This window comes from Vigna umbellata, chromosome 1 (assembly GCF_029865625.1).
Source record: "Vigna umbellata cultivar VRB3 chromosome 1, Vumbellata_1.0, whole genome shotgun sequence".
NCBI classification, from domain to species: Eukaryota; Viridiplantae; Streptophyta; class Magnoliopsida; order Fabales; family Fabaceae; genus Vigna; species Vigna umbellata.
The window spans coordinates 40,227,696-40,242,289 of record NC_142165.1 but is presented as its reverse complement, the minus strand read 5'-3'; the positions used below and the strand labels follow the sequence as shown (position 1 = coordinate 40,242,289).

The 14,594-nt window shown below is 36.3% G+C and overlaps 1 protein-coding gene across 1 annotated transcript; it reads right to left on the bottom strand.

The window, feature by feature from the left end:
* Nucleotides 1–4,274: 4,274 nt before the first annotated feature.
* Nucleotides 4,275–13,086, bottom strand: LOC148205344 (two-component response regulator ARR14-like). The gene is made up of 5 exons (XM_088104359.1): nucleotides 12,902–13,086; nucleotides 4,908–5,047; nucleotides 4,666–4,821; nucleotides 4,415–4,600; nucleotides 4,275–4,378 (listed from the first exon to the last, which is right to left on the bottom strand). Exons 2-5 carry the CDS (start codon nucleotides 5,029–5,031, stop codon nucleotides 4,275–4,277), a joined length of 570 nt encoding a protein of 189 aa, XP_087960485.1. The 5' UTR covers nucleotides 5,032–5,047; nucleotides 12,902–13,086.
* Nucleotides 13,087–14,594: the final 1,508 nt, after the last annotated feature.

Here is a 14,594-nt window from a genome sequence, read left to right as displayed (position 1 = left end):
ATAATTATGTAATATAATTAATATAAACAAATTTATGTAATAATTTTGTTTTTCTTTTATCTTTCTATTTTAATTACACTATTTTATTGAGTTTGGATAGAAGCACGATTTCTCAATTCATTTTAAAAAGAAAGGTTATATCTATGGGTAAAATGAAAACAATTAGTGAGTAACCAAAAAAATATTAAACATTGTTCCTATTGGTTATATTTATGGGCAAAATGAAAACAATTAGTGAGTAATCAAAAAAATATTAAACATTCTTCCTACTACCTCACCCCACCTCTCACCTTCACCTTTACCTCTCTCAAAAAAAAAAAATATATATATATATATATACTTTCAATATAATAATTTGAATTATTGATTTAAATTTTCATTAAAACATGTACGATAGAAAATTAAAGAAACTATTCGCACTAAGAATAACAATGTATTAATGAAAGAAAGGAACTATTTTAATAGTAATAGTAATTTTATATTCTTAGTCTCTTTATTCAGTCTCTCTATTCAGTCTTTTTATTCAGCTGCGGCAGCTTTTTGACTTCTTAAGCATATTTTTTGCAATCTACTAGGCTATTCTTTCTTATGGGGAGTATCATCTGTTATAATATATTATTATATTGCAAAATATGAAAACTTTGGCAACGTTAAGATTCTTTCATAATTGCCAACGGAAATTTTTTTAATAGCAACGTTCAAAAACTTAATTGGTGCAACGTTAACATTTAAATGTTTTAATTTCATTTTAATTTCTTTTAATTAATTGATTCTTTCCAGCTCTATAAATAGGGAGTTCTTCCTCCATTCCAAGACACACCAAATTCAATCTTCTCATTCTTCTCTTTTCTGAATTTCATTCTTTAGCTTTTTCTCTCTTCTAAAAATATTCTGGGTTATCCTTATACTCTGTTTAGAGTTCCTTGCTAGTTCTGAGATCCTCAGACATTCTGAGAAGTTCCTGTTGTATCCTGGGGGACTTGCGCAACACACCGCGGATAAGTCCTTAAGGACAGTGACACTACACGCCTCAGGAAATACTATTTTTGTCAGCTTTTCCAACAATCTTAAGGACTTATCCATGAAGTGACCCCACCATATTCACCTGAGTCTAATGGAGTAGCTGAGAGGAAAAATAGAACCCTTAAGGAAATGATGAATGCTATGCTTATTAGTTCTGGTGCACCTGATAACCTTTGGGGAGAAGCCTTGCTTACTGCATGTTTTTTACAAAATAGAATACCCCATAAGAAAACTGGTAAAACTCCTTATGAGTTGTGGAAAGGTTACCAGCCTAACCTTAAATATTTAAGGGTGTGGGGGTGCTTAGCTAAGGTGATGTTACCTGATCCTAAGAAAAGGAAAATAGGATCTAAAACCTCTGATTGTATGTTCTTAGGTTATGCTGAACATAGTGCTGCCTATAGGTTTCTAGTTGTTAAAAGTAACATACTTGAGAGAAATTCTATAATGGAAACGAAAAATGCTGAATTTTTTGAACACGTGTTTCCCTTAAAGGTTAGTGAGATGTCTCAACCTGTTGATGATAATGATAATAGTAATACCATAAATGAGGAGTTGAGAAGAAGCAAAAGGCAGAGAAAGGAAACTTCCTTTGGAGACGACTTTTATACTTATCTTGTTGATAATGATCCAATAAGCTTTATAGAAGCTACTAGTGCTCCTGATGCAAAACATTGGGATAAGGCCATTAGGACTGAAATTGAATCAATTCAGAAAAACAATACTTGGACTTTAGTAGATTTGCCTAAAGGAGCAAAACCCATTGGTTGTAAGTGGATCTTTAAGAAAAAGTATCACCCTGATGGATCCATAGAAAAATATAAGGCAAGATTAGTAGCAAAAGGTTTTACTCAAAAACCCAACATAGATTACTTTGATACTTTTGCTCCAGTGACTAGGATTTCCTCTATTCGAGTGTTGTTAGCCTTAGCTGCTATCCATAAACTAGTGATACATCAGATGGATGTTAAAACAGCCTTTTTGAATGGTGATTTAGAGGAGGAAATTTATATGACTCAACCTGAAGGGTGTGTTGTACCTGGTCAAGAGGATAAAGTATGCAAACTCTTAAAATCCTTATATGGGTTGAAACAAGCACCAAAACAATGGCATGAAAAACTTGATGATGTGTTGTTTTGTGATGGATTTTCACCTAATGATGCTGATAAATGTGTGTACTCTAAGTTTGAAAATGGTGATTGTGTCATTATATGTTTATATGTGGATGACATGTTAATCTTTGGTACATGCGATGAGATTGTCACTAGAACTAAATTGTTTCTAGGATCAAAATTTGAAATGAAAGACATGGGTGAAGCCAATGTGATTTTAGGTATTAGAATCATAAGGAAGGGAGATAGTATATTACTATCTCAAGAACAATACATTGAGAAACTTCTTAAGAAGTTTGGATTTTATGACTTAAAACCAGTAAGTACTCCTTATGATGCTAACTCTAAATTAATGAAAAATAGAGGAGAATCATTATCTCAGCCTCAGTATGCCCAGATAATTGGGAGCTTACTGCACTTGATGAGCTTTTCTAGACCTGATATTGCTTATGCAGTAGGTAGACTAAGTAGGTACACTCAATGTCCAAATCAGGAACATTGGGATGCACTTGCTAGGCTTATGAGATACTTAAGAGGTTCAATGGATTATGCCATTGAATATAGTGGATTTCCCGCTGTACTAGAAGGGTACACTGATGCTAACTGGATCTCTGATTCAGATGAGACAAAATCCACTAGTGGTTATGTATTCACACTTGGGGGTGGTACGATTACATGGAGATCAGCCAGACAAACAATTATTGCAAGATCAACAATGGAATCTGAGTTTGTCGCTCTTGAGATGGCTGGTAGTGAGGCTGAGTGGTTGAAAAACTTCTTAGCAAACATTCCACTAGGAATGAAACCAACCCCATCTGTGTCAATACACTGTGATTGCCAATCGGCAATAGCTATAGCTAAAAACAAAAATTACAATGGAAAGAATAGACATATTCAATTGAGACACGATTTGGTGAAGCAGCTGCTAAAGAGTGGAACTATTTCCATTGATTATGTGAAGTCAGAACGGAATCTAGCAGATCCTCTGACAAAACCCATGGGAAGACAAATGATATTAGAAACATCGAGGGGAATGGGACTTAAGCCGCTTGCAAACAAACAAGTGATGGTAACCCAACCTTTGTGATTGGAGATCCCATGAATAAGGTTCATATGGGTAAAAACAAGTCACTTGTTAGTTCTGATAGCACTAAATTGATTTTAATCAATCATGTCCATTCCTATGGTGTGTGTGAAAGTGCTAGAGACTGCATTATTGAGAGGTTAAACTTTGTCATTAAAATTCTATACGGTGATAGAATTTTGTCTTAAACAAAGTTTTAATGATTTTCATATCCCTTATGGGTGGTGTATGATTTGCAGCATACACTTGATGAAATCACCTATATGAGTGTCAAGTGGGGCCGCTTGCATGAGATCTTGGCATGATCTCTAGAGCACTCATGAATACCGGGCAAGCGCATGGCCTAGTAAGCGCAACACAGCGATAACAGCAAGGATTGTGGGGGTGTATTGTGATTGATAAACCTCTAACACGCGTTAAATGTCTTTGGTTCATATAGCTTGCTATACCAACTACATTGTGTGTTAAGTTTATAAATCTAAGACTGGTTCATATAGCTTGCTATACCAGTTCTGATGCATTACATCCTATGAGACCCAGAATAAAAGTTTCTTGTTTTCTGTTAGTGTTTGAACTATTTGAGTCAAAGACTATTTCTTTCAACTCTATTTTGCAATATGTGGGGGATTGTTATAATATATTATTATATTGCAAAATATGAAAACTTTGGCAACGTTAAGATTCTTTCATAATTGCCAACGGAAATTTTTTTAATAGCAACGTTCAAAAACTTAATTGGTGCAACGTTAACATTTAAATGTTTTAATTTCATTTTAATTTCTTTTAATTAATTGATTCTTTCCAGCTCTATAAATAGGGAGTTCTTCCTCCATTCCAAGACACACCAAATTCAATCTTCTCATTCTTCTCTTTTCTGAATTTCATTCTTTAGCTTTTTCTCTCTTCTAAAAATATTCTGGGTTATCCTTATACTCTGTTTAGAGTTCCTTGCTAGTTCTGAGATCCTCAGACATTCTGAGAAGTTCCTGTTGTATCCTGGGGGACTTGCGCAACACACCGCGGATAAGTCCTTAAGGACAGTGACACTACACGCCTCAGGAAATACTATTTTTGTCAGCTTTTCCAACATCATCATCGGCTTCCGCTTCTCCATCAGAATTATAACCTGTCTCTCCTTTTTCATCACCTTTTTCATCACCTTTTTCATCACCTTTTTCATCACCTTTTTCATCACCTTTCAAGCTATCAATATTTATCCCTATGCGCCTGAAGTAGAAATGATGTCGAATCATAGGTGACCACAAATTCTTATTCTCGAACAAAGACTCATACTCAAAGAAGAAGGGTTTAATCCAATAATCGCAAGCTCCAAGTCTAAAAGCCTTCTCTTGGGAAAGAGGAGTACGGTCCTCAGACATCACTGCAGATGGTTAAACAGTCAAAAGTTGAAAACTTAAGTAAAAAGGTAAAAGATTAGTTACTTACTGATGAAAGGAACATCAATTGCTTCATCATCGAGAATTTCCAGAAATTCATAGCCATCAATCAATGGCATATGGAGTTCCATGATAATCAAATGAAAGTCTATTTCTTTTTTCAGCAAAAGATCGACCGCACTTGTAGATTTAGAGCATATCTTAACTGCACACAGCTCAAAAGCATAAGAAAAAAACACAAATATTTCTCTTAAAAGAATGATAACGAATAAAATATTGTATATCTCTAACCTTGATGAGAATTCTTGTTGCATGATTTCTCGATGAATTCAAGAACTTTGAGGTCAGTATCAATGGCAAGGACATTAAAATTTGATGGAAATTCAGGCGGGTCAATTGAAGAACTTTCGGCCATCACTCTCCACTATCACCTTATATCAGGAATGGAGAAAGCAAGGGAAAGAAATAAATACATATGGCATGGTATAACAAAATCCAAACAACAATATATATAATAATATTTTAATTAATAATACAAGCTTTGTTGGATTCATGTTAAAATGCATATTTCATTTACACAATAAAAGCATCTCAGAGATCACATCACCACACATTAACAAATTCTCAACTAATTGGATAAAAATATAAAATAAGAATGGTTTTAAAATTAAAATAATAAAATTTACAAAATTAAATATTAAAAATTAGTAATAAAATATTTATTAAAACTTATACATTTTATATTAAATTGTAATCTCTGAAAAATACAATAAAAGGTCCAAAATTTTAAAGGTATAGTTTAACTAGTCTACATCCAATATCCACCTCTAACTTAACATTAACTTAAAAAGATATCAGAAACAATTACTAAAATCTCCATAAAAAAATATACTAAGTAGAAGGATCTTTTAACGCTTCATTGTATAAATTAAAGAAACGAACCACTGTCTTCATAACAAAAAAAACAGAGAAAATATTCAAATTTGGATAAAATAAGGGGACCTCTCAATTTTTAGTTAGTTTAGGAATTTTAAAAATCATATTAAAAACGAACCAATGACATAGTATTATATATATGCATGCATTTAAATTTTGATCCTGACAATGTCCTTACAATCTTTTCTTTCTTTCTTTTGTGGCATTGACACAGTGGATACATAGTTAATGACCCAATGTACATGACAAATTATTGGCATCCTAGAACCTTCGTCTTATGCCTTATAAGAATATTTATTGTTCTCTAGCAGTGAGCGTTCTAAATGTTTGTGTGTATATATATATATCAATTGATTTTGTATCATTTATGATGTATGCTGTTATGATGATATACAACATAACATCTGCAAAATTGCAAAATTGTTTTTGCAGAACTGATTTGTGATTAATGGAGAAAAGCTTGTGATACTGAATTTTTCATCCTAGCAAGCCATGGGAGGTAAGTCCAAGAATATTAAGTAACTTCTAATACTTGGTCATTAGAAAACAGTGGATCATGAATTTCAATATATGTTTTGAAGGTGGCGAAAAAGAGGCTGTGAATCTCATAAGACACTAAGGATCCACAAGAAGCAGCTGCGTGCTTAGCAAAGGAAACTTTAAGTAGGCTTAAAAAGAGGGGTCTATAAAGATAGATGACAAATGAAACTTAGAAAGATCCACCAAAGGTTTGTCCATGGTCAGAACACTTTCCCTTAATTTCTCATTAAGCCCATTAAATTTAAAATGAAAAAGTTAGTTTTAGAACTCACTACTAATCTACTTATTATTAGTTTGGCAAACTTAAAAGTATTTTCAATTTTGGTAAAATTCCTAAAGCAGGTTGAGTTACAAAGTTTAACCAACTACTCACTCTATTACTCTAACACACCCACTCCATCATCATTTATATATACTCCACATCTTTATCCCACATACCAAACTTTCTTTCCCCACGAAAATCAATCAAAAGACCAAAAGAAGATTCAAAAGCCACTATTGTTTTTTTTTGTTGTTGTTCTTAAGTGATTGGAGTGTTACGTGTAATTTGAGATATTCGTTGTGCAAGAAGGAAAAAGTAAATCAATCATCAGAGCAAATATGAAGAGGGTTTCTGGCTCTAGCAAACCCTAATGTAGCCGCTGGTATACAGAGAATAATAAAGGCATCAAGAATTTGTCTCAATTATTCTGTGAGAGTCTCAATCAGAGGTTATGAATCATGTTGGTCTTTGTTTATTTAAAGCTTTTATAATAAACCATCTAATTTATAGACTCTGTAGGTGTTTCAATCAATGTCAATAACATCACAAAGATAACAAGTTTCAAACGTAGTTTCATTATGTTTGACTCAATTCAATGTAAAATGTGTCATTCTTTTCGTATTTAAGTTTCAGTGCCATCTTTTACCACTTCCCATGATTATTATTTTGTAGATTTTACCATTCCAGTGTTTCTTTCTCATTTTCTCATCAAATTTTAATGTATTGTAAAAACCTGTTGAAATCCTCATTAACATTTTATTATGCATTATGTGCCTGATATTGTGAATAGAACTCATCTTTCATATGAATTTTAAACAATATTATTAGAGTCAAGAAATCATCACACATAACAGTTTATATTTGAATGGCAATGCAGAAACACAAGTCCTTTCGTAGTGTATATATATATATATATATATAATTCATTCAAAAAAGTATTAACCAACATAACATGTTACATGCATAATTAATACATGGTTCGAAACATAGATTCTGTTTTTTAGGCATTTAGATTTCACATACGCTTTTCCGGCCAATAAAATCTGTAATCCGACCACTGGTCATAGCACCAAGCATTGCACCAATGGTTACCAAAGAACCAAACATTGAAAACTACCAATCCCATCTTTTAGTTCTAATCTCAATGATGTTAAACATTTTCTCAATCCCTGAACCTATTTCTCCTCAATCAATACCATCTTTGCACCAAGACCAAGCTTTCCCCAGTCTGTTTTCAACCATGTAGGGAATGCAAATACTTTAATGCAAGAACCTAACATTGAACAAAAACTGATGTTCTAGACAATGCAAGTGAGAAAAAAAAGAACCAAAGCTATATATTCCACTGATTATCAATATGAGAGTACTTAAGATTGAAAAGAAATAATTCTTGAGGGCTTAATTGATCCCTCTCACAATCTTCTATTTATAAGAATAAATTGATACACAAATACATGATAAATAGGGTAACCCTAGACACACTATAATCATGATAAATAGGGTAATCCTAGACACAATATAATCATGATAAATAGGGTAACCCTTGACACACTATAATGATGATAAAATAGGATAAATATCCTAACACTCCCCCTCAAGCTGGAGCATACAAATTGTATGTACCAAGCTTGGAACAAATAAACTCAATCCGAGGACCCCTTAATGACTTAGTCAATACATCTGCGAGTTGATCGTTTGACCCAATAAACTCAGTACATATTTCTTTGGTCAACAACTTTTCACGAACAAAATGACAATCAATTTCTATATGTTTAGTCCTCTCGTGAAACACTGGATTTGATGCAATGTGGAGAGCAGCTTGATTGTCGCAATACATCTTCATAGTATGGATGTCACAAAATTTAAGCTCTTGAAGGAATTGTTTCACCCATATAAGTTCACATGTTAATGATGCCATTGCCCTATACTCGGCTTCCGCGGTTGATCGAGCTACTACATTCTGTTTCTTACTTTTCCATGAAATAATGTTTCCTCCCAGAAAAACACAATATCCTGTTGTAGACCGTCTATCAATAGGTGAACCTGCCCAATCTGCATCACAATACCCAAAGACATGAATGCTTCCTTTATCTTCATATAACAATCCTTGCCCGGGAGCCTTCTTTACATACCTTAGAATGCGAATGAGAGCATTCCAATGGTCAACACATGGAGCTTGCATGAACTGACTAACCACTCCAACTGCAAAGGATAGATCTGGCCTTGTAATAGTGAGATAAATCAGTTTGCCAACCAGCCTCCTATACCTCTCTGGATCGGAGAATAATTCACCTTCTTCTGTCCTTAATTTCTGGTTTGGGTCCATGGGACTGTCTACCGGTCTACAATCAATCATGCCTGTTTCTTGTAATATATCAAGAGCATACTTCCTTTGGGAGATTACAACTCCATCTTTTGATTGCGCTACTTCAATGCCTAAAAAGTATTTGAGACTTCCAAGATCCTTGGTTTGAAAATGTCTACACAAGTACTCTTTTAGTTGAGATATTCCAACAGCATCATTTCCTGTAATGACAATATCATCAACATATACTATTAAGTAAACACATTTCCCGAGAGAAGAATGACAATAAAAAACTGAATGGTCTGCTTCACTGCGTTTTAGCCCAAATTTTTGAACAATGGAGCTAAACTTTCCAAACCAAGCACGTGGGGATTGCTTAAGGCCATATAGAGATCGATGCAATTTGCATACCATACCAGACTCCCCCTGAGCAACAAACCCAGGAGGTTGCTCCATATAAACTTCTTCCTCAAGATCACCATGTAGGAAGGCATTCTTGATATCCAATTGATGAAGTGGCCAGTGACGAATGGCTGCCATGGCAAAGAAGAGACGAATAGTAGTCATCTTGGCTACAGGAGAGAAAGTGTCACAATAATCAAGACCATAAACCTGAGTGTAACCTTTGGCAACAAGCCGAGCTTTGAGCCGATCAATTTCACCATCAGGGCCAACTTTAACTGCATACACCCATCGACAACCAACCGCCTTTTTTCCTGGGGGAAGGGGCACCAGCTCCCAAGTATTACTGTGGTCAAGAGCCTGCATTTCTGCAATCATAGCTTGTCGCCATCCAGGATGATCAAGTGCTTCTTTCACATTCTTGGGTATAACAACAGAGGACACTGAGGATAAAAGAGAAAAATAGGAGGGCGACAATCGATGATAGCTTAGAAAATTATAAATGGGATGAGGGTTCCGAGTGGAACGAGTACCTTTTCTGAGGGCAATAGGCCATGCTGAATCATTTGCACCAGGAGGCGTGGGAGGAGGTGACGAGGGAGAAGAATCTGAAGTAGGAGATTCACCATTGTCTTGGGGAGGTGGACTATCCATTGAGGCCCTGTGTGGGATGATCTCAGTATGTGGAGAAACAGGTGTAGAAGGATTGTGATCAAGACTTGGAATGACAGAGACAGTGGAGCTATTTGACTCAGCCATTGGAATAGGAAGGACTTGCTGGAGGATAGAAACATCCTGAACAGATGGAGAGAAGTAAGGAGTCTGTTCAAAGAATGTGACATTGGCAGACATGTAATACTTCTTAGTTTCAGGAGAGTAACACCGATATCCTTTTTGAAGTCGAGAATAGCCTAAGAAGACACATTTGAGAGCGCGAGCGGAGAGTTTGTCTAGACCTGGAGACATGTCATGAACAAAACATACACAGCCAAACACTCGGGGAGATGTATGAAAGAGAGGATCATTAGGAAACAAAATGGAGAAAGGGACTTTATTATCAAGAGAGGAGGAGGGCATCCTATTAATAAGATAACATGAAGTTAAGATGGCATCCCCCCAGTGATGGACAGGAATATGGGCACCAAGCAAAAGGGTACGAGCAGTTTCAACCAAGTGTCTATTTTTTCGTTCTGCTATACCATTTTGTTGTGGTGTATGAGGACAAGTAGACTGATGTAAGATACCATGGGAACTCAAGATGGCAGAAAAGGAGGATGAGAAATACTCTTTTGCATTATCAGTTCTTAATATTTTGATTACTTGACCAAATTGATTCTTGATTTCATTTAAAAAGGATGTAAAGATAACTAACAATTCAGAACGATTTTTCATAAGATAAACCCAAGTACATCTTGAATATTCATCAATAAAGGTAACAAAATATCTAAAACCAAAGGAGGAGATACGACTAGGTCCCCATATATCAGAATGGATGATGGAAAAACTAGAATTACATATTGATTGAGACCTTTTAGGAAAGGAAGATCTAACATGTTTTCCTAATTGACATGACTCACATTCTAAAGTTTGGAGACCACTAAGTTCAGGACACATCTTTTTTAATTTGGACAAATGAGGATGGCCAAGTCGATCATGTAGCACTTTAGGATTAGGAGCAGCAACACAAGACACCCTTGGACGAGATCCAAAATGGTATAATCCGCCAGCTTCATATCCTTCTCCAATCTGTCTCCCCGAACCACGCTCCTGTATAACAAAAGATTTATGATCAAAGGTTATTGAACAATTTAACATTTTAGTCAACTGGCTTAAGGAAATTAAATTAAAAGGACAATTAGGGACAAAAAGGACTGAGTTGAGATTGAGGGAGGGAGACAAAGAAACATGACCGACTCCTTTGGAAGAAGTTTTAGATCCATTTGCAAGGGTTATGAAATGAGGTTTTTCTCGAAAGGAAATAGATGAGAACAAAGAGGTATTACCAGAAATGTGATCAGAAGCACCTGAGTCAATTACCCATGAATTTTGACATTCCATAGATTGAGAAACGCAGGCTGTTGATGTATTGGGAGATTGAGATGGTTGTGCCAAGCTGTTAGACTTTAACCTTAAATACTCTTGATATTCATCCTCAGAAAACATAGAAGTGGAGGTTTCAGTTTTCGAAGTGGAAGTTTCAGTCTTCGAAATATTGGCGGTTTTGGAAGGGAAACCATGTAAGGAGTAGCAATTCTCTTGAGTATGACCCATCCTTTTACAATATGTGCATTGAGTACGTCCCCGACCTCCTCGTCCTCCTCCTCTAGTGCCACGTCCTCCTCTTCCTCGTGTGGCAACCATGACAGATGGTTCCACTAGTTCATGCGCTTCTTGAGTTTGAGATACCGGGACACGCAGAAGGCGAGTGGTCAATGTTTCCATAGAGGGAACCTCATGACTAGTTAGAAGTTGATCTCTGAGATGATCAAAATCGGGATGTAGGGCACGAAGGATCAACACCATGTAAAATTTGTCTAGTTTCTTTTTGATATCCTCTAATGGATCTACTTCCAAAAACATCCTAAGTTCTTCGACAGCAGATTGGGCTTCAGCCATGAAGGACACCATATCATGGTCTGCCATTTTAAGAGATGCAAGCTTGTTCGTAGTGTCATAGAGACGTTGAATATCGTTGGCATAAATGCTTTGGGCTTTCTTCCAAAAGGAGTGACAAGTTTTGAAAGCCCTCAAAGATACAAGAAGTTTGGGTTCCACTGATTGCCATAACAGGGTACACAACTGGAAATCTGCTTGTTTCCACTGATCAGCTTTTTCAGTAGGCACATGGCTTCCATCTCGCTCAAGGTGGTCATAATGCCCTTGGCCAAGGAACCACATTTCAACAGCAGCAGACCATGATAGATAATTTTTTCCATTTAGCTTCTCGGAGGTAATTGATGGACTTCCAGAGAAGGAAAGAGTACTGCCAGACGCCATCTCTGAAGAAGACAAATAGTACTAGCGAGGAACAAAAAAAACCCTAAGGGTTTAGACGAAGGAAACTGTGACAGTGATGGACGACGGTGGCCGGCAACGGCGGGCGGTGAACGGCGGCCGGCGACGGACGACGGTGGCCGGCGGCGACGGTGGCCAGACGGTGGCCGGCGGCGACGGTGACCGGCGGTTGACGGTGGCCAGACGGTGGCCGGCGGCGGCGACGGTGACCGGCGGTTGACGGTGGCTGGCGGCGGGCAGCGGCGGGCAGCGGCGGGCGACGAAGAACTATGGCGCCGGACAGATATATATTACGAGACAGAAACCAGAGCGGGATCGACCCGCTCTGATACCAACTTAAGATTGAAAAGAAATAATTCTTGAGGGCTTAATTGATCCCTCTCACAATCTTCTATTTATAAGAATAAATTGATACACAAATACATGATAAATAGGGTAACCCTAGACACACTATAATCATGATAAATAGGGTAATCCTAGACACAATATAATCATGATAAATAGGGTAACCCTTGACACACTATAATGATGATAAAATAGGATAAATATCCTAACAAGAGTAATAAGTTATCAAGAATGAACAATCTCAAATTAGCTCTCTTAGACATTTAAACAAATAGTTTATGAGCATAATTAACATATAATACTCAGAATTAAGACAAAACAAGCCAATAAAACTTCAACATTACATGAATCAGAGAAAAACAACAAAACAGAGACGCAAAACAGTGTCAACACAATAATGAATCAAATGAAAACACGACACAAAGGAGAGAGATTCTTAGCTTTTGAAGCACGTGAAAAAACCAGAGCTTTGAATACCACCTTATGGAAGAGGCTCCAAGGAAGAAGACTGAACGCGCGACGCGAGCTGATTTAAAGGTCCTTGAAGCTTCTCCGAGAATGAAACGCAGCAGAATAATGAGGAATTAGAGATCGAGAGAGATTCTACCAAAACCTAATCTGTTCGAAAACGAGGAGAAACTCAAAATGAACCGATTAATCGGTTCGAAAACGAGATTGAACGGTGGAAATGAGTTTTCAATCGAAGGAAAAGCTTTTAAACGGACCAAAAGAGGATTTAATCGGTGAAACTTGAAAAAAATGGTGAAAGGATGACGAAACCCTAGAAGAAGATGAAAATAATCGGTGGAAGAGGAAATTTGTCGTTGAATAGGCTGAGACAATGAAGAAATATGAAATAAGATGATGAATCTGTGAAGAGAAACAAAGCTTACGGTTGATGGTGAGCTCTCAAGAAGAAAATGCTCTACTGGAAGAAGAGTGCGAGAATGAAGAAAAATTAGAGGCAATAGTGAGACAGCGGGACTAAGGGAAATGGAAAATGAGGGAGATATCATCATAATACATTAAGAAAATTTTAACTTTATGACAGGTGTTCATCATTTTGTAATAATAAATTTTGAACTTATTTACAAGTTTGGCTTTTTATATTATGACATATGTTTATAACTATTAAATAATATGTTTTAAATTTATTGAAAAGTTTGCCAGCACGTTTTACATTATGATTGTTAGTATAAAAATACGTTATAATATATCTAACTTTTATTACAATTGTGTCACCGATCAACCTATTATGATGGATAATTTCAATCCATCATAATATGTATGTCATAGTATGCTATTTTTCCACTAGTGGCGAGAAAGACTTCTTTGAGAAAATTTGTTCTTTAGATCATTCCAGATCTCTGAGGCGTTGTTCATCCATATGACGCTTTGTCTAATGGACATGGAAACAGAGTGGACGATCCATGAGATGACCATATTATTTTCACGATTCCAGACGGCATGCTCTGGCTTATCTTTGTCGGGGGACCGAACATTGCCAAGAACAAATTCGATTTTGTTTTTAACGCTAAGGGCAGTTAACATTGAGCGACTCCAAGAATAACAATTTGTGTAATCAAGAACCGGTAAAATAAGAGTCGTGACTGGGTTCTCACCGGGATGAAGGTACAAATAATTGTGGAGGAAACTCTCTTCTGCCATGACTCAAGCAAGAACCAGAAAGAAAGAAAGAACGACAAGAAAGGGGAAAGAAGAAACAAAGTTACGCAGCAGAGTTCTTCAAGAAGAACTCTGATACCATATCAAGATAATAGAAGAGATATGCAAAGTAAAGATCATTTAAGATATTTGCAATTGATGAAGGAAGCACATAAGTCATACCTTAAGGAGGAGAACATGTAATCCAACCCTATGCACAGTGAAAAGAAAAATTGCATAGAGAAAGAAAGAGATGGATGTCTAGAACATATAAGTGTATTATTGTAAAAATGAAACGTGTGTTACAGTTAAACAGGAAGAGAGAAGAAATAAAGGGGAAAAACAACGGGCTGGGCCGCAAGACAGTAAGCCCAATAGCTAATATTATCAACTGCCTCAATTATTCCGTTTTGCGGTAAATTTCTGCAAGTCCAAGGAGTAAATAGGCATCCACCCTAAAGTCCGTATATGAAGATCGACATACTAAGTTTTGAGGGCACAGATGCAA

Excerpts from the sequence above, each read along its gene's own strand:
- LOC148205344 (XM_088104359.1), bottom strand. The coding sequence starts at position 5,031 with ATGGCCGAAAGTTCTTCAATTGACCCGCCTGAATTTCCATCAAATTTT. Across the intron at positions 4,601-4,665 it reads AATTGATGTTCCTTTCATCA|TGATGTCTGAGGACCGTACT; the intron begins GTAAGTAACTAA and ends AACCATCTGCAG. Across the intron at positions 4,379-4,414 it reads AAATATTGATAGCTTGAAAG|GTGATGAAAAAGGTGATGAA; the intron begins GTGATGAAAAAG and ends GTGATGAAAAAG.